Source organism: Miniopterus natalensis, chromosome 11, assembly GCF_054644295.1.
Source record: "Miniopterus natalensis isolate mMinNat1 chromosome 11, mMinNat1.hap1, whole genome shotgun sequence".
Classification (NCBI taxonomy): domain Eukaryota; kingdom Metazoa; phylum Chordata; class Mammalia; order Chiroptera; family Miniopteridae; genus Miniopterus; species Miniopterus natalensis.
Genome location: NC_142091.1, coordinates 20,488,698 through 20,509,203, shown reverse-complemented (window position 1 = coordinate 20,509,203; position 20,506 = coordinate 20,488,698). Strand labels below are relative to the sequence as shown.

Genomic DNA, 20,506 nt, shown 5'->3' with positions numbered 1-20,506 from the left:
CCATTCTACAGCTTACAAAATTTAGGCTTGGAGAGGTTAAATACAGTCTTAGTCAAGTAGGCAGGGGAGTAGTTGGGTTTGGACCCAGGTCTATATTCCAGAATAAGCTGTCCTAGAGCCAGAGTATTTCTTTTATGGGTCATCGATGACTAGTAGAAAATTTTTCTTCATGTGGATCACAGCTTAGTTTACCTATGCTCTTTTGATCCCTACAGTGTAAATTGGGCTATATATGTCAAATCTTCAGAGCAGGATCTTGGTGTCTGGGCTAGGGTGTGTCTTCAGAATGAAATAGCTATAGAAATCAAGCCCGGGAGAACAGGAGTCTTAGGTACTCAAGCTAACCCTAGGGCCACAAACAGCAGGTTGGAAAGACATAGCAGGACTTCAGTACTGAAGGCTAAGGCAGTGTTGGGGACCAGAAGTTCAGGGTCACAGCATGAAGAGACACCCATTAGTACTGGAGACACCATGAGTAGTAGAAGGAAGTGGGCAGGAATTCAGACAAACTGTAACCAAACAAACTCAAATAGAAGATAATAAATTCTATGACTAAGATGTGAACAAAGGACTAGAGGAAGGGGGCCTTAACTGGGTGTGAGGTCACCCCTTTGTTCCGACGGGGAGCTTCTGAGTACTTTGTTTGGATGCTGGATCCACCATACTGAAGTTATTATTTTAGACTCTTGGGTAGGCCTTCCTGAGTAAAGAATTTGGTTTTTAACTTCCAAAAGATTTATAAATTTATTTTGGGATGACTTCATTTACCCAGTTTCACAAACAAAATGCTTTATCTGAGTGAAATTTTACATTACATTGCACATTTTCAGGAAAAGTATGAAATGATTCAACTAGTGCAGAGGTTCACGTTTACATCTACATATTTTATACTGTTTTCATAGAAAGCCCCTGTCTCTAAGGTGTTTGGACAGAAAAGTGAGGGAAGTCCAACCATGAAGTCTCTCCTCTTTCATGGTATGCCATTCCAGCTTAATATCACCCAAGGGACCTCCAGCTTTGCATTTGTTGTTGAGTTTCAAAAGAACTGAAATGAATTTCCACCATTTTCTATTCTGTATATACACTCCCTTTATTCACAGTTATACGTGGACACTAATCCAATTCAATCCTAAAGATTCTTTTTTACCACACCTTACTAAGGCTAAGGTGGTCTTCACTTTGTGCCTCACATTCTTACATGAGTTTTCCAGTGGTGGTGCTTGTTTTCTTAAATGCTGCTTTGCATTGTAACTTTCTTTAAGATTACCTTTTCTTCATGGCTAGGTTTATTTCATAGAGATTTGAACAGATTAACATAAGATTCTCAGATTCAACAGTGCTGATCTGGAATCTCAGGGTAAAAGTACCCATCACGAGCGTAGTACATATTATATTACATGTATCTGAGAAAGAATATCCCAGAGGGATGTGATTTAGATCTTCTTTATCTCAATTATTTGCTTATATCCATACTTTCTTTTTTATCCCAATTAAATATTTAATTTTTATTTGGTTACAGTTAACATGGGATATACTTATATATTTTCTACGTTATTTGCGTATATTTTAGTGAATTTCCAATGGACAGCAAGAGCTAATTGCTCTTTCCTGCTTTTGTCTTCCTCCTTGGTTTAAACCAGCATTTGCCAAAATTAAATCTCACTGAATTTCACCAGCATGTCTGAATGTTTTTCATCATATATTTAATTATGGAGTTCCAGGCTCGTTCTACACCTGTAATTACATAGTGTGATTTTGAATGCAGTCAGAGGAAGAGATCTGTTTTGAGATTTGGGTCATTCATGAAAACCACAACAGAGCAGCAGATAAGAGTATACTTACAGGGTGACACGTCATTAGATCTTTGGAAATGACTTGTGAAAAATTGGTCTAATCTCATTCTTTACAGATGAAGACACTGAGCCTCAGAAAGGTCTAGAGACTTGCCTAAGATCATTCAGCCACTTCTTAGTAGAATTTAATCTTCTGATTTCATAATCCAGATTTTTTTCCTAAAATGTTCACAGATCACCTTTTAGTTTCCTATGCTAATAACATTTTATAGATACTCTAAAGCAGTGGATTAAAACTTGTTATTGGTTCCTGAGAAAAGGTTAATATTTTACATTATGCAGACTTTATTTTTTTATTTTTTTATTTTTAAAAAAATATATCTTTATTGATTTTAGAGAGAGGAAAGGAGAGGGAGAGAGAGAGAGATAGAAACATCAATGATGAGAGCGTCATTGATCTGCTGCAGCCCGCAACCCGGGCATGTGCCCTGACCGGGAATCGAACCCTGATCGCCTAGATCCTAGGTCAACGCTCAACCGCTGAGCCACGCCCGGCCGGGCATAGACTTTTAAAGGTAGAACACAAAACTTTTGGTCATGGAATATCAGCCCTTTGCTAGGTCAGTTTTTAGGTCTGAAATTCATTGTGCAATATTTCTGACGTTAGGAAAACTCTGAATTAAAGGAGCAATGTGAAGTATAGTTGGAAAATATCAAGTTAAAATTAGTAGGAATTTACTTTCCATTTTTACTCTGCCTTTCCCAGTATTTTAAAATTACATGTAAATTTTGCTGTAAATGGTGCTTTGTAAAACTTTTTATATGTTTGTATTTTTATTGATTATTGTAGAGTGGTTTAGGTTTTCTTTTAAATATAAAACCTGATCGAGACATACAAATTTTGTTTTGAGTTAAACTAAGTGAAGGACATCAATATATACATACATGAAAAACCTCCACTAAATGTATGACTTTTGGAACTTAAAACACCTCGCTATTATTTTCAACCTGTTCATTGTGTACAACTTGTATGTTACCTACCAATTGCTTTCTATTTTCTATACTCTGGAGGCAAACGTATCATGGCTAAGTAATTGGTTCTAGTAAAATGTTTTTAGTTTTAAGTTTCTCATATTTTCATTAGAAATTATATAAAAATTTTAACCCTTTTTTGGAATTTAACATTTAGTATTTGATACTATTTTTTTAAACTTCTTTGACTATATAAGTTGGTTTTAGGATATTTGAAGAAGAGAAAAATTGACTAGGATTACACCTACTCTGTAGCCCCCATATACTGCCACTTGGAAGCGTTTTAAAAAAAAGAGGGAGTGTATTTTAAATCGGAGTAGCTGAGGCATTGATCTTTTAGGGTGTAATATTTTTGTGGTAGAATTCGTATAAAGCTATCTATCTCTAATGAGGTGCCTAATTTCTTCCTGATGATGTGGAAAACTGTTTAAAGTTGTCCCCAAATTTGTATTAAATTGAGGAGAAACATGAGTTTATTCCATTTCAGCTAGATAAAAGACACTATTAGTGTTGGTTCTGCTATACTTTATTTGGCCAATTTTAACCTCTTGGGCTTTAATCTCCTTACTTCGAGAAGGAACAATATTAGGAATGATTATTTCGGTGCTCCCCGTTAGCTCTAGATTATTTTCTATCTAAATTCAATTTGTAGATATGCCATAAAATAGTCTCTTGACAAGTCAAGATGTACATACTTATGTGTATACATTTGCTATATAATTAGATGACATTGAATGTGATAAATGGAGGTCTCCACTCAGGTTAATTCAGATACAGAAATCCCCTTTCTTTCACCCTAGAAAGTAGTTCCTTTGACCTTGTAAGCTCTTGTCTATGAAGAGTCATAGATAAAAGCTATGAGTATTTGGGTTTATTTGATTGGAAGTTCTTGGCATTAATACCAAAGGGTTTTTCCATAGTTTTTTTTTGTTGTTTTTTGGTTTGTGCAGCAGTTGAGTTCAACTTAGGGGCAGAACTTCCCTTCAACTCTCCGAGGATTTCAGTCTTCTTTGCAGTGACAATGGCTTTAAAAACCTTAGGAGGTACAACACTTTCACAAATAGTAATGGCAAGTAGTGCAAATGTGAAGTCTGTTTATAATATAATCCACATTCCTTTGTCATTATCACATTCTGTATTTCTATAATGGTGAACAGAATAAAATCTAAATTTTACACATGCTTTTCAAGGCTTTCATTGCTCTGGACTCTTCTTTAATCTCAGACCATTCTCTTCTGCCTTCACGATGCTTTAGTCATGCCGGCCTTCTTTTCCTTCCATCCATCCATCCATCCATCCATCCAGCCATCCATCCATCCATCCATCCACATGTCAAGCATGTTTTTGCCATAGGATGTTTGCATTTGCTATTCTCTCTGCCTGAAACTCTTCTAGAACTTCGAGTGGCATTTGGGGGAGGTGGAGAGTTCTTTGTAATTCATGATTCAGTTCCAAGATACATCTTCATTGAGCCCTTTGCCAGTTTAAATTAGTATCCCTCTGCCATACATTTAATCACATCAACTTTTGTTTTCTTCTTGGCCTGTATCATTATCTGGTTGAATCTTGTTTATTTTTTTGCTTATTTGACAGTATTTCTGAATTATAATAGTGCCATCAGAGTGGGGCCTTCGTATTCCACAATACACATTTGCTTGAAAACTATTAGGCTGTAATTAATGTTATAATAAATTAATATACTATTAATTACAGCCTAATGGTTGAAGTATTGTAAACTAATTCATTGGAAATTTCTAGGTTTGGTTTACAAGCAGTTTATTTGTGATTAATTTTAACTTTTCACCTGAAAAGTTCTGAAGAACAGATTACGTTGCTTCTGGCTGGACAATAACCTTCACTGGGTGTGTCCCTACAGACCCTGCATTCGCTGTCATCTGTGTATGTCCACGGAGAATGAAAGCATTATCACCATGTTATCTTTGTGTGTTTTTTTATACTCACCCGAGGATATTCTCTCCACTGCTTTTCAGAGAGAGTGGAAGAGAGAGAGAGAGAGAGAGAGAGAGAGAGAGAGAGACATCAGTGTGAAAGAGACACATCGATTGGGTGTCTCCCGCACGTTCCCCATAGGGGCTGAGCCTGCAACCGAGGTACGTGTCCTTGGCTGGAATAGAACCCAGGACCCTTCAGTACACAGTCTGACACTCTAACCATTGAGCCAAACTGGACATCACCATGTTATCTTGATATGAACCTGGACAATAGCGTTGTCACTCGTTCAGACAAGAGCCTATTCCCATTTTGCCGGATGTGTTATGCAACTATTTCCCCCCAGCCCGATCCTCTCTCTCACTGGGACATCTGTGGCTCTGAAACCCCATCACTGGGTTCTCATGCTGTCTTACATGTCCCAAGGGCAGACGGCTTCCAGAATGCAAGAAGCGGCTTAGTATCTGTCAGTAAAGCACACTGACCAGTTGTTAGGAAACGTGGAGAAAGGTCTTGATAAAAGAAACCATAAAAGTAATATTTTATTGGCGGACCAAAGACTGTGGTAATGGTTGAAAATGTTTAGGATTCAGGTCCCCTGGGAACATAGTCCTTGGTGAGGGCCTCTAACGGGAGAGAAGGGGGATGATGGTATGTGGCCTAAATAAACATAATGGGAGGAAAAAGACCAAACAGAGCCTACTTAGGGGTAACTGAAGAGGTAGACGTTTCTGAAAACACATTTTATCTGCTTTTTAACTTGACCTAGGCTTGCCCTTGTTTTTGCCTTTTGGCCCAAGTGCTCGCGTTGTTATACAGTAATGTAATTTAGTACCTTAGTAATGTAGATAGTATGTCCCCTGGCTGGTGAGCTCAAAGACCCCGAGAAACTGTTTTTTTCATTCCTCATTCTTTCAAGAGTGTTTATAAGCCTAATTGAAGTTTTGGCACAGGGTAGCAAGACATCTTCCAGTGATAAGAGAGCAGGCTATTGCTTATTCATCCCTAATAAATATCTAGGGATAAGTTGTTTTGCCAAACAGCACTTAACTTGCCTATTCTTCCTACCCTATCCCTAGTGCTTATTCAAGATTCATTTCCAAAACTGTAACTAGAGTTGATAAAGAATCCTAATAAATTCCAGATGTTAATCTCATCCATTCATCTCCTAAAAAATAGGAATTGAAAACTTAGTGACAGTGTTAACCTTTGATAAGCGTGGAGAGTGGAAATCTGTAACCTGGCGTGCCCAAGTAGAAGATGGTCTACATTCATTGTCTGTTAAAAATCCCCACTTTCCCCAAGACAGGCAAGGGAGGGGCGTGTCTTAATCTTTAAATCCATCCACTTTGTTTTTTTTTCTTCCTCAGTGATTTTAGAACACGCCACATTCAACTAGCACATGAATGAATGGACTACTGTTTGAGACTGAAACCAGTAGATGAATAGGAAAATGACATTTAGTTTGCTGGATTGCAAAGTCCAGCATTGTCCATTTTATTTCAATTTGATTTTTGCATTTTTTTTTATACTCTAACCTCTCTTCCAATTTCTTCCCATTTGCACCCTCCACCCCCACTTCCAGTCAATGGGCTTGGGTCAAGAAATTCCTTTTGGCCCCTTACTGTTTGCCTCAGTTACTGCTCTGAGCCCTGGGAGATACAGAAATGAAAGCTGGAGGCATAGGTGTTTTCTCAGAAACACTCATCATTTGGTTGGGAAGACAGACCGGCACAGTGTGGCCTGCAGAGCTCTGTGATCTGCTGTGATAGTTATTTGATCACAATCCTGTGGGGATTTGAAGATGACCCTTTAAAACTTGCACTGGGAATGTTAGGGAGGGGACACTGGGGCTGAGGTTCAGAGGGTAAGAGACATTTAGATGGGGAATGGAACAAGTGAGCCGGGCTAGGAAAAGTATAGAAAAGGTCACAGTGGGTCTAGGGTTTACAAGGCCTGTTATATGGTTAAAGAGAAGACTTCCCACGTGGGAATGGCACCAAGAAAAATTAGTGGGAGGTAGGGAGGGGCCCCTTCATTAAGGATCTTGGGATACTGGGCTAAGGAAAGGCTTTTTATACTGAAGGTTGTGGAGAGATGATACGATCTGGGAAGTGACCTACTCTTTTTTATAGAGACCAGGTGGGTTGTGAAACTTGGTGCTGAAAGACGTGTAAGGTGGGTGTTGCCATAATCCTGGGGCCAGGTGATGGGATGCATGGCTGGGCAGTGGGCAGATCATGGGTTGATTTGTGAAAGGTGGAGGGACCTTAGTCTAGGATGTGGGCTAGTTGGCTGAATTTGGCATCATTCACTGAGAGGAGACAAATTGAGAGATTGGAGAAGGCGGGACCTGTCTTGAGGGTGTGTTTATAAGATGCCTGTGGGAATGGGACAAACACTTGGTTTATAGATAGGGAGCTTAGCAGAAAACTCTGGGCTGGAGATAATATTTCTACACTGTCACTTCTGATATTTGAAGCATGAAACTACGTTAAGTCACCCGTGGATGGGGTGTAGAGTTTTCTCTTATCTGAAATGTAGCAGAAAGGTAAGTTAGTTGAGCCTCTCCTTGCCTCTTTTACTCTTCAAGAGAATTCCTGAAAACTGATTAGATCAAAAGGCCCCTGGGAAATGTCAAGATAAGAGGTTGGTTTTCCTGCGGCCAGTCTCCCTGAGCTTGTAAGCTGGGCATCTGAGGAGCTAACTTTTCTACTCCACGGAATATAGTATCTCTTAATTTTTAAAGAGGGAGCATAAAGAGAAAAGAGAGTGCTTCTCCGTACGTTTCCATAATCATATAGGATGACTTAGGTGACGCATAGCAAAGCCAGTGCCGCTTGGCGTTTTCACAGGCTGTGCGCATCATGACGAATGTCCAGCGTCTGAGCGTCTCAGGCTGTCTGCTGCTGTCAGGGGGAAAGGAGTTTCCAAGCTTTATTTTCTGGGCAAGAATCTGAAACATCTTTCAGCCAGTTCTGTGACCCAAAAGTAATTCAAGCCATAGCTCCAGGGTAGGAGCAAAGAGGTTAGATGTTAATGATTTATTAAATGATTGTATTTTCTGTTGGGATGTACATTACATAGATAAGAAAAATTGTCCTTTTTTTTTTTTATGTTGTTTGTCATGTGCTGTGAAGAGAATTTCTCTAGTATTGACATCACTCATTTCACTTGATATAAGACCTCACAGAAAGGGCTGAAAGGGGTTCTTTGCTTCGCTGGGTAAGAAGTTTTTGACAGCTGTTCAGTGTGGAAAAGTGGCCCGTAGTTTATGAGCAGACCTGGCTTTGGAAAAGACCAAGGACAAAAGTTATAACATATGGAACTTATTTGAGAAGTAATTCCTAGCTATGACTAAGAGCCTGTGCTCAAATGCCTGGGAAAGTTTAAAAGAGAATTTTTGCAAAATAAATCATATCTCTTGTTTGCTAAATTGTAGGACTTAGATAACACCGGGGTACTCGTGGACTTCTGTAACTCTGTATTAAAGCTCTGAAGTTTTCTCTTCTAATTAATTTTTCCTGGTTTTATTTTTAACAACACTGGGATTCAATTTGTTGGTTTATTCAATTAAGGGATTATTTATTTCAAAAGATTATTTTCTCTTCCCCTAGCCCCCAGAGGTCCTTAAAATATTCCCATTAAGCAGTCACTACAGGGGTAGTTTATAGGAAAGATATACTTTGTGTGTGTATATTAGCTTCTGGTACTGTTTTTTTTTTTTTTAACTGTACAAGCTCCAATTACAATGTTTCCTGTGTTTATTTATATCAGGATAGTATGTGACATAAACAGCCGAGGAAGTGTTGTACCAGGGAAAGTAGACTAGGAAAAGCAGTACTACTCTGGTTATGTTTCAGAAAGAATATCCCTCTTTTTTCATTTCCCAAACTTGAATTGGGTAGAATTATGTGCGGGAAATGCTCCTATTTTTAGTTAATGATTACAGTAATCTCTTTCGGATCTTCTCTGTGTCCATGCCGATTCTTACCTCACCACTGCATTGTCACAACTAAGCATTTCATAAGCCAAGAAAAAGCGTTATTACTCAACTCAGCGTGACTTTATCACACATAAATATGGCACCAGCACAATAGTGAAACTGTTTGGGGACGCAATCAAAAGTACGTATCACTTTTCAAAAAATATTTGTAATAGGAAAATATCTACATTTCAAGGTTTAGAAATTGGAAAATAAAACATAATCTCATCACTCTAAGTCTACAGCCTGGTTTTTTTGTTTCCACTTTTTTTTTAATGATAGCCATACTCACATTTCATATAACTTTATTTGGGTGCAGTCCTTATTTTTGGTCCTGCAGTATATTCTTTATTACCTGAGAGTGGTATAGTTGGTATAGGAGAACATTGGAGATATGGGTTCACGTTTATGGCCTTGGACCAATTACTTAGCCTCTTTGGGTCTCCTTATCTGAAAATTATGAATAATAATAGTACCTTTTTCATAGAGCTGTTATAAGGATTGAAGGAGAATTCTCTTGGTCCATAGTAAGTGTTCAGTAATTATATGCCTACTACTACTTGGTAATTTATTTCCCCACTTGCCTGATGGGAGTGACCTGCTTACTCTTTTCTCCTCAATGCTTTCGGGCCTGTTATTCTATAACTTACTCTCTTATCCTAAACCCCTTTCCTGGTTTCCATCTAAAATCTAAGAGAGCCATATCATTTATTTATTTATTTATTTTTTTCACATTTGCAGTTCATCACAGTGGTGAACTCAACCTTAAAAACATAGGAGTAGGGAGAATTTGAAGGTATTGGTATCTCTGACTTTCGAGGGGGTAACTGTTCTTTCCATTTTAATGGCCATTTGTCTGATATGGCCAGCCCTCTGTAAAACTGGATTTGAAGTGCAATAGTATATATATATTTTTTCCAAAACCAATTTATAAGTAAAGAATCTTGTGTGAACATAAGAAGTCATAAATTATTGTTTTTTGATGACTGATTTTTTTCCTAAATATAATATCAATGAGCTTAGTTTCATATTGCTACCAATATAGATATAGATTGCTATCTATATTACACCACATGTATCAGAGTACATAGTATAGAAATACTTTTCTTAATTTCAAAAATATTTCATTTCCTATAGGTAGGTTGCCATGCTCAGTAATATTAGGAGTAACTATTTATTACAGTAACTCATTGCAGGTACCAATGATGGCTATTAGAAATGACTTTATTCATCAATTTAGCAGTGGTATGTTGATGTATGTATGGCAAGGCTCTTTGCTAGGCAATGACTATTAAAAAGATCAAAAATACATTATCTCCACCTTTACAGGGCTGGAAAGATAGATCTATAAGTAAATAACATGCAGCATGAGTACTGTCACTCTCGTTAGCAAGAGATGGTTATAGCCAACATTTTGTGATCTTTCCTTCACTGTCCAGATTCAGCTTCAGAATCCTTCTCAACCCAGCAGCACAGAGACCTGCTGTTACTTAGACTCCTGAGGCTGAAATTGTTTGTCATCAGTGACAGTACAAGTTTATTCAGGGTGTTGCTGTAGCAGGCCAGAAATCCCAAATCACTGCTTTGTATAAAAGTAAGTTTCAGTGTAAAAAAGTAGAAATGAGTTTCATCCTTTGGGTGTTAAGAAAGACATAATAAATTGGAAATGGTATAAGCCCACAAATACATGTTTAAAGAGTTGCTTTAATAACTAGATAAAAGGAACCTTGTAAAGTTAGCACTTTTTACTGTAGTTTGTAGTTTAATATTTGTGTCTTTCAAATACATGTTTAGTTCTCTAAGCAGTGATGTGCTGGTAAAAAGTTTATGGCCATCAAGCACTCAGGTGTGTGTGTGTGTGTGTGTGTGTGTGTGAGAGAGAGAGAGAGAGAGAGAGAGAGAGAAACCCTGATTTATAATGCTTGCTGATTGCCATGGTGTAAATATTCCCACTTCAGCTGATTTCCACCCCAGGTCACTGAATGCGGTTGGGAAGAGATGCACACAGTGGTTCTGGAGCCACTATGAGCCTGCCCAGCCCACCGCTGGACCCCAACCCATCTTGCTGCCTGCATTAGTTAGGTCCCTCTCCACTTGTTTATGTGCATACCTATCCTACATCATCCCTTCTTCCCTTCTCTCCTTTCCCCGCTTTTCCTCTTTCCTTCCATCCCGCCCCCATCATTGTAAAACTGCAATAAGCAATTTAAGAAATTGCATATACATTGGGATATCTTAAAACTTTCTTAGGATTTTAACAATCTGAATTTCATAAATATTGAGTAATCATGATTAAAATACATTAACGTTCAGCTACTAAAATGTTAATGGCTGTAAAATGACTGACTGGGAATTTAATGAATTTTCATTTCTTTTATAAACACGCAAAGACTATTAGATGTTTGCTTAAATTCACAAATGATGAATTTAAAACAGATGAGTGATTTTAATCTCTGTCCAAAGATATTCTTAGTACCGAATACCGAGAAGGGGAGAGGAATATTAGCAAGAAGAAATGGCATTAAAAGGTAGGGGGAGATAAACATTGAATGACATAAATTATCAGTTTGTTGAAGGTCCTTCCACCTGTCCTCACCCATAAAGAGCCACTTTGATCCCTCTAAGCTAGGAGATAACACTTGGGAAAAATCTTCTTGGGGCCATTACCGGCTCAGCTCAGGATGCATAGTGTTTCTGAATTTTGAGGTTTGGGAAGAGGGAGGAGAGTTATGTTTTCATCAGAACAAGAACATTGGTATACATGGGACAGCTGTGTTATGGGAAGATCTTTGGCCATCTCTTACAGTGTTAACAAACATGAGAGCACCATTGGAACCTAATAGCAGTGATGCAGAGGGACACAAGTTCAGATCAGGGGTTTCCTGAGAATGTCCAAAGGTAGAGGACCGGATGAAGTAACCTCACCAGTATCTTTGTAAGATTCTGGAGTGGTTAATTAATCGGTTGAAAGAACTGAGCTTGTAGGCATGTATTATATCTTTCAGAGTCTGTATTCTCAAAGGTCGATTTAATGTCAGCGTCTTCCTTGTATGGCCTTGGAGGGAATGCAGCCACACATTCTATAAAATTGTTTTGCTAAATATAAACTTTTTGGTCAAAATCAATAGAAAAGTATTTGTTACAGGAATATCTGTGCAGGATGTTGGGGAGAGAGTAAATTCAGTAGCTTTTAAGATGTCAATTCTAATCTCACCCTTTATCTATCTTGTTATTTATAGCTGAAAAGCAGTTTGACCTTTTTTTTTGCTGATTTTTAAAAAGACTTCATTATTTTATGGTATAAATGAATAAGCAGTAGTCAGGATGGCAGGTAGAAGACACAGGTTTGTGAGGAGACAATATGTTATGGTTTCAGCTGGTGTTTATGTTTCCACAATGCTTGAATACTTTGCGATAGTCTTAGCTTAACCTCCCATTAGAGATTGCTGGGTCAGACGAATGAAGCAAAAGTAGTTTTAGAAAACTTACCTTTCCGGTGCAAATAACAGCATTCACAGAATTTCATTGGCTGCCACATAGAGTTATGACATTATTAGATCACAGTGGATTATATGACATTTTGCAGTCTACTCCTCTATTTCTCAGATAGAGTCTGTGAAAACAGTCTATTCCGTCTTGGGCGAATGCTTTCCTACTTTCTTATCTTATGAGTATAGATGGTTTTATTTAAAAACAAACAAACATCTTTTTATTCGGGACATTTGTGAGCTCTGGAAGCAGAGGATTGCTTGCTGTTTGCGCTGGTGACCACTCTGTTCCGTTGAAGGGGCCTTGGCATCAGTATGTGCTGGGGAGAGCCCGTGTTCTCCTACTGCACACCTCCAGGAGCAGCTTCCTGGGTCATTTTTAAAAAAATGACATTTGCATTCAGATTGGCCTGCTCAAAAGAGTGAATTTAATAGGAGGCCAGTACAACTTTATATTGATAAGCTCTGATGATCATTATCATAAGATAATTAATTATCATTATGATCGTTAAAACATAATCTTTGTGAATAGGCTATGAGATAAAGGCATAGTATCATCTTAATAGAAAGGGAACCTGAGACTCGGAGAGTTTAACTAGCCCAACCAAGGTCACACAGTTGTCAGGGTATAAACCAAGAGTTAACTACAAACTAGTGCTCTCTCCTGGCAAGTACTACTTATACTCATCTCCTGAAATGAAAGGGGATTCATATAGCAGCATTCTTCAAAACCTTAAATTTCTTTTTCTGTTATAGTGCTATAAGAAAAGAATTATTACTGAACTGGTGAAGGTAAAGAAAAGATGAAAGTAATATTAAACTTAATTGAGAGCTGGATCTAAACCTATGAGGTCCATTGGGGTGGGGTTCATAGTGGAGCACTGGCTTAGTAAGTAAAAGCAAAACATTCAATATGCAAGTAGAAAGTGACACTCAAAGGAAACATTTAATGGATGACTGTGGTACCCAGATAATCTTACATAGCACTTTTTTACTTATATAGATAAAGACATGTGTTTTTAGAGTAATTTGCTCATCTTAACTGATCCAAAATAACTTTTGGGTACTTATTTAGAGGAGCTGTGGATATCCTGACTAGCGATGGACTATCTCTTGCATAGCTGTGGAGCATTAACGTGACCAGTTTCCAGAAATGAGTGTCAGTCTAGCCCCTGCTACTGGGACACTGTAGTCATTGATTAGTGATGAGCTGTGACTGGCGCCTACACTGGAACCAACGCCTGGAAAGGGGCAAGAAAGTCAAAGTGTAAGGAGAGTTACTTTTCAGATTTCTTTTAGTGCATCGCCACTCACTTCATTGGACAAGCACATTGTGCTGAGGTTCTCAGCAGTGAGCAGCAAGCATTGAAAATTCCTATAGGATAGCGCTTGAAAATCCATGGTCTAGAGAAAATTATAATTCATGGATACTTGGAGAAAAAAAAACCACCCAAACTTGTTTGGAGAATCGTTCATCTAACCACATAAAACCATTTCTAGCCATTACTTTTGAGTGATTTATGAGCACTCCCTTGTGGCTGTTTATTAGAATCACTTGACACAGCAAAAGAAAAGTGACGGGAAGCTGAGTTGCCCAGCTTAATGTAACGCACCCACAGTTAAAGTGTGTCCACCAGGTAGCTAAGTATCGGAAACCATTATCCAGTGTTAGGTTTGCTTCTCTGCTACAGCAAACAAGTGAAATAGCTAGTAATTATTTTTGAATTTTAAAATGGACCAATATCTATAAAAAGAAGTTGTCTGAACCCAAGGCTTAGGTGATGGTTAAAAATTATAAAATAGTTAATACGTTAATTGTGTTTTAGTTACTGAAATAAGACCTTTTCAAGAACTTGTACAATCAATATCAAGGGAGACTAGTACTGAAATTGCTTTTGTATTTTTCCTTAAACTTCTTTCTTAGCCAGGGTCATGCAGAGTAACACATTCCACAAATGTTATGGGATCTTGAATCTCCTGAACTCTGTGACATGGCTTTCCCCCCCAGTGGTACCTTCTGGAAGGAGTTTCATCAAGCCTCTTGCGTAAATCTGGAGAGAAAGAGTTCTGTGAGAGCCAAAATTGCATTTCTCTAGATTTTTTTTTAAAAAAACAACAACCTTGTGAAAGTTAAATCACCAGAGTTGCCCCCCGATTCTCATTTTTAATTATGGTTTTCCACCATTTTGTGTGTCGCTTCCCTGTATTATTCAGTAGCAGCAGTAAGCCCCTTAACCCCACCAACATTTAAAACACCTTCTTTACTTTCCCCTCGGGTTGCTTCGGGCTGGAAGAACCCTGTGCAGGCCACGGAGCCCTGTGTGGGGTGACAGGCACGCGTTCCCTGGGGGTGTGCAAGCCCGAGGGTCAGGCGCAGCCACATGGGGCTGTAAATCCGCTTTGTGCCCTTTGAGTGTTGGCATTTCCATTTCGACCTCTTGAATTTAGACTCACATCTTGTGAACAGCAGCCCATGGACTGCACACCCAAGAAGCATCATATTTCAGATGTCAAGCCACACATAGGTTATAATGGTTTATGGAAGAATTAGGGTCCTGGTTATCTGCTGTTGTCAGTGGTACTCTGGATAGGACTGTCCTGTTAAATTAATTTGGATTTTATTTTCTGCCTTTGAGTAACCACATTTTAAATCCCCCTGGGCAGGAAGTTCTAAGACTGCTTATGATAGTTCTGAACACATAGCAGACACTTGAATTCTGTGAAGAAGTGAACATTTATTGAAAGTCTGTCATATGCCAAATCTATCTTATGATTTATTATATATATATACACACATATATATATATATTCCCTTTAATTTTTATTAAAAACTTAAGAGATATAGGGACAAAAACACTGAGTCTGAGTGGTTTCGGTGCAGAGATTCAAATGGAACTGGGGCTAGCTTGGGCGCTCACGTTCCTGATACGTTCCAGATGACTCGCATTACTCGCATAAAATCGACTTCACGCTCCATATTGTGAAGAGCTTCGCATAGTACTTGGTATACAGTAAACACTCGATACGTCATATCCACTGCTTTCTATCACTCTTGGATGTTTTTCTCCTCCTTCCTCATTTTTTTTCTGTTTATTACCTCTGGAACTTATTTTTTTAAAAATTCTTTCGGTTTCACATTAAAAGAATGAGACGAGGGGGACGAAAGAGGGAAAAATATGAGCAAATCCGAAAACAAAAGAGAAAAATTGGAGAAATACGGAATAGAGATAGGAGGTGATACTTGCCCGTGGGATGGTTGTTACGTATCCCATTTACTCTGTCCTGCCTCCTCCGGCTTGCTTGTATTCTCAGGTCCTCTGTAGGTAACAGCAACGAAAGGGGGTTGTGAAAGATTTAAACTCCCGGCTATGTGTGAATGTGGGCCCCCGTCTTAGTGCACCTGCCCGCCCCCTTCCCTGACCCTTCTCACCCCAATAAAAACGCTGCATTCGCACCGAGCAGCGCTACCCTTTGGAGGTGCCACATTCCGCCAAGGTAGTTCTTTGAGTCTTCCCCTGGCACCAGATGAATAGCTCCAGAGTGCAGTTCATTGTCTCCATTCCTCCCCTGCCAGCCTCTCCCTGCCTCTGTTACCCCTTTCTCAGTGGGAGGCCGAAGGTCCAGTGCCCGAGGCGGAGACCTTCCATCGCTTTGAATTCCTCTCCCTTTGTTCCCCAGCAGAACTGTCTGCCGTTTCCCGGCTGCTCTTCTCTACACGCTGGCACCTGACCTGGCTCCTCTCCTCTCCCAGCCTTTCCGTTGGCACCTTATTGCCTTCATCTCTTCACTCTCAAAGTATCCCACGCCCTACTGGCTTCCTAGAACAAGTTTTTGTAACATTAAAAAGAAAAATCCTCTATTTAGAAGCCAACAGTCATTCCATATTCAGGCTGCTTTGCCTGATTGCGGGTATAATTCACCCTTTCCTTACTTATTCCAGTGGAGTTGACGACTACTAGTCTATACTCTTTCCTCCAGCTAGGGAATGTTCTTATTAATTAATAACAATAACATATTACTTCTGTGGAGCCCGCCCTGTGCCAGAACTGTTCGACATGCTTCCCATTCACTCTGCTCTTCCCAAATTTAAAAAGTTCAGCGAGTGCCTGTAGCATGGTCAGTGCACTCACAATTATTGACTCTTGGCGACTGCTCAATAAAAGCTCTCTTTCTGCACTGCACCCCGCATGCTGTGCTGAGTTCTACCCTCTTGCCTTTATTCACGGTGTCCTCTTTTCCTAGAATATTTTTTCCTTTTGGTGTATCCAATTTATATCCAGTATCTAAATACTACATCGGCTCATTTAATTCTCATGTTGTCAAAATCCTATTTATAAGGAGTTTGGCATAGTTTACCATGCAACTCCTTTCAATGTGATCAGTTTTGCCTTTCACTTTTCCCAAAATTTTTTATTTTTTTAAAATATATCTTTATTGATTTCAGAGAGAGGAAAGGAGAGGGAGGGAGAGAGAGGTAGAAACATCAATGATGCGTCATTGATCGAGCCCACAACCTGAGCATGTGCCCTGACCGGGAATCGAACCCCGATTGCGTGGATCCTAGGTCGACGCTCAACCGCTGAGCCATGCCTGGCCCGGCTCCCAAGATTTTTAACAATGCTTTACGAGCATCAAATACTTGTAGAATGAATGCATTCCCCCCTCCTCTCGTAGACAGTAACTTTCTGAAAGGTTTAGCCCAGGCCCTCATTTGTTCCCATCCCCTCCGATCTCAGCAATGTGCTTGGCACATATATAAATACCTAGTGATTGGGCGTGGGGGAGTCCAAGCCGCCTGCCTTTTGGAACTTTCATGGGAAAATACTTTCTTATACTGTGCACTCAGATACACTTCCACCCAAAGGGGCAAAACAGGATTCAGAGACAGAAGTGTGTTAAGTAGGTACATTCAGAATGAGATTCATTTTCTATGCTTCTTTGGCATATTAAAAGCTATAAATTTTGAGCACTTACTGTATATAAGGCACTGAGCTAAGTGTTTTGTTTTATATATATATATATATTTAAATATATCTTTATTGATTTCAGAGAGAGGAAAGGAGAGGGAGAGGGAGAGGGAGAGAGACAGAAACATCAATGATGAGAGAGTCATTGATCAAGCCCACAACCGGGCATGTGCCCTGACCAGGAATCGAACCCCGATCGCCTGGATCCCAGGTGGACGCTCAACCGCTGAGCCACGCCCGGCCAGGCTGCTGTGTTATATATTTTAAATGTGTTTTTATTGATTCTTAGGAAGGGAGATGGAGAGAGATAGAAACATCCATGAGAGAGAAACATCATGGAGCAGCTGCCTCCTGCATGCCCCCTACTAGGAATTGAGCCCACAACCCGGTCATGTGCCCTGACTGAGAATCGAGCCAGTGATCTCTTGGTTCATGGGTCAACACTCAACCGCTGAGCCACGCCGGCCGGGCTGAGCTAAGTGTTTTACGTGCATTATTTTAGTTCTTAGAACCCAGTTGTTGGGTTGACGATGCAGCTGGTGCTCAGAAGGGTTACGTAGCAGCAGAACCCTGTTTAAACCCAGGTATTTTTTATTCTAAGTGCATGTCTTTAAGCGCTATACTGTGTCTCATCTTACTCACCCTCATTGTTGGAGTTTTCAGCCCTTGAGAAATCTCTCCCTGTGTAAGTTCACTAACTTTAAATACATTAGATCATGCTTGTTTCCAGCATAAACATTCAGTAAGTGTTAGCCTTTATTTTTGCTATTTTTCCAAATTACACTGACGTGTTCATGACATTGTCATTTCCCTTTATGCAAACTGCACTTTAAAGGCAGAATCAGCTATTTATTTTGTCTGTGAGCTCTGGATATTTATGGGTGTGTTTACATGTATTTGGCCTTCCAGGAGGGCAGCGAGGGTTGAGAGTGAGAGTGAGAAGTGAGCTACTTTGCTACTGTTTCCAGGGAGCTGTCAGTCAGAGGCCGGCGCAGTGTATCTGCAGGGTGCCTGTCTGAGCTCACCAAGGGGCATTGGGTGACGGGTGGCAGAGGTGCCCACAGATACCTCCACAGAGGTAGCCAGACCCCTCGGCGTCTTAGAAAGAATCTTCAGCATAGATCTACTTTGTGTGTTTTCACAGCACAGGATTTGAGGTTGTCTTTTTAAGGCCTGTCATCCCATTTTTCTGCAAATTGGAGAGAGACAGCATCACACTCTAGCTTTTATTTTTGTGCGTACTGTCTCAGTGCATTTAGGTTCTGGAGTTTAAGAAGTAAAACTTGACTAGAGAATAACCCGTTTAGTGAAAATACACGAAGGTAAAATCCTTTTATTGGAATTTAAAATTTTTGATGTAATTTCAGACTTACAGAAAATTAATAAGAATAATATAAGGAACTCCTGTATACCCTTTAACCTATTTTAAAATAGAGTAATACATTTTTTAAATGTTTTTTTTAAATCGTAGCATTTGCTAATTATGTAACAGATCATGTTGTTATTACACTGGTAGAAAAAAAATTGTTAACTGGGCCTGCTCCCCTGCCCACCCCCCAAGCTTCATTGAGATGTAATTCACATATAACATTGTATAAACTTGAGGTGCACATGTGGTTTGATACATTTACATATTGCAGAATGATCGCCACCATGACATTAGTTAGCACCTCCATCCTGTCACATAATTACCATTTCTTTTTGTGGTGAGACATTTAAGAACTTGTGTTTAATTTTAATGCTTTCTAAAGGAATTGTTGTTGTTGTTAATCCTCATGCAAGGATATTTTTTCCCATTGATCTTTAAAGAGAGAGAGAGAGACATCGATGTGAGAGGGACACATCGTTTGGTTGCCTTGGCCATGTGTCCCCCGACTGGGCCAGGGATTGAACCTGCAACCCAAGGACATGCCCATCACCAGGAATTAAACCTATGGCCCTTTGTTGTGAGGGTGGACACTCCAACTGCTGAGCCACATCAGCCAGGGCCTAAAGGATTTTTTAAATCAAGATTTCCTTCCAGCATAATAGTACTTTTAGAGCCCTGGCCGGTTTGGCTCAGTGGTTTAGCTCAGTGGTTAGTGTGTCGGTCTGCGACTACAGGGTCTCAGGTTTGATTCCTGTCAAGGGCACATACCTGAGTGGAGGCTTGACCCCCATCCTGATCGGGAGGTGTGTGTGGGAGGCAACCAATCAATGTCTCTCTCGCTCTCCCCCTTCTGCTGTCTCTGAAAAGCAATGGATTTAAAAATATATATATACTACTCTTAGAAATGTTTGTCTCCTTGCATTCAGCCCCTGGTCCCCGTACCTCGAACCCTCTCACAAAATTCTTAAAGATACGCATTAAAAGATTTATGTTTTAAAGTTTTAGGGAAATTCCAATTTGGAGTTTGGGGCTAAAATACTGTTCATTGAAAAGAAATCAGATACTATTTTAGTAGGATTGGAAATATGAGAACATTCAGGCAAATCCCAAGTGTAAGGATTCTAATGGAATAGGGGAAAAATGGGCCTTATTTTACTGTGCAGTTGTAGAATTAAAACGTTCTAGTGGCAAAATGGAAGAGCTTTTATATAGTTCAATTTTAAAATGATGCTTGAACTGACTGCATTAAAACAGTGTAATTAAAGGTATTTGTAAATTTAATACCCAATATGCTGTTTCTTATTTATGTCTTAGAATAAGAAATTTAAATATTTAACTAAGATCTTAGCGCGTGTACTTGTTTTCACATTATTTACATTATGTTAGGATCGAGTGAAATAATTTGTGAGAACAATTTAATTATGAAGTAGAAAAAGACTGCAACATGCAAGGTATTTTTATTTCATTTATAGAAGTGAGCAAGAGAAATAAGCTGTTTATTTAAATAAGGTGACTAAAGGAGCCATCTCTTATCAATATTTGCATGAAGTTATACAGAATTTAATGTATTTGCATTTTTAATTTCAGATTCAAAACGCTAATGATGTATTAATTGCGCCCCTTGAGAAATTCCGAAAAGAACAAATAGGTGCAGCAAAAGTAAGTGTTACATTTTATTCTTCAGATATTCTCCTGCTAATTAAAGATGACATAATTGCAGCTGTTAACATTTTGAAATTAGGTTGACCTTTTAAAAAATTCTGTACGTCATTTTTAACTTTTGCACTGAGCCTATTACAAAGACTGGGGTTTCTTTAAACATAGAAGATATTCTTCTACTGAATAGAGAAAAAGTCAGCATCAGTGAGTTTCTTCCATCCCTGCATTTGTAGGATACTAACTCTATTAAAGGGGCTGAAGTT

At 39.2% G+C, this 20,506-nt stretch overlaps 1 protein-coding gene across 2 annotated transcripts in view; it reads left to right on the top strand.

The window, feature by feature from the left end:
* The window catches only part of ARHGAP42 (Rho GTPase activating protein 42), a 226,419-nt gene that overhangs the window by 112,574 nt on the left and 93,339 nt on the right, over window positions 1–20,506 (top strand). For both annotated transcript variants that reach the window (XM_016206762.2, XM_016206763.2), the window contains exon 4: window positions 20,172–20,243. In XM_016206762.2, coding sequence (XP_016062248.2) covers window positions 20,172–20,243 — 72 coding nt within the window. The remainder of the gene's footprint in view (window positions 1–20,171; window positions 20,244–20,506) is intronic.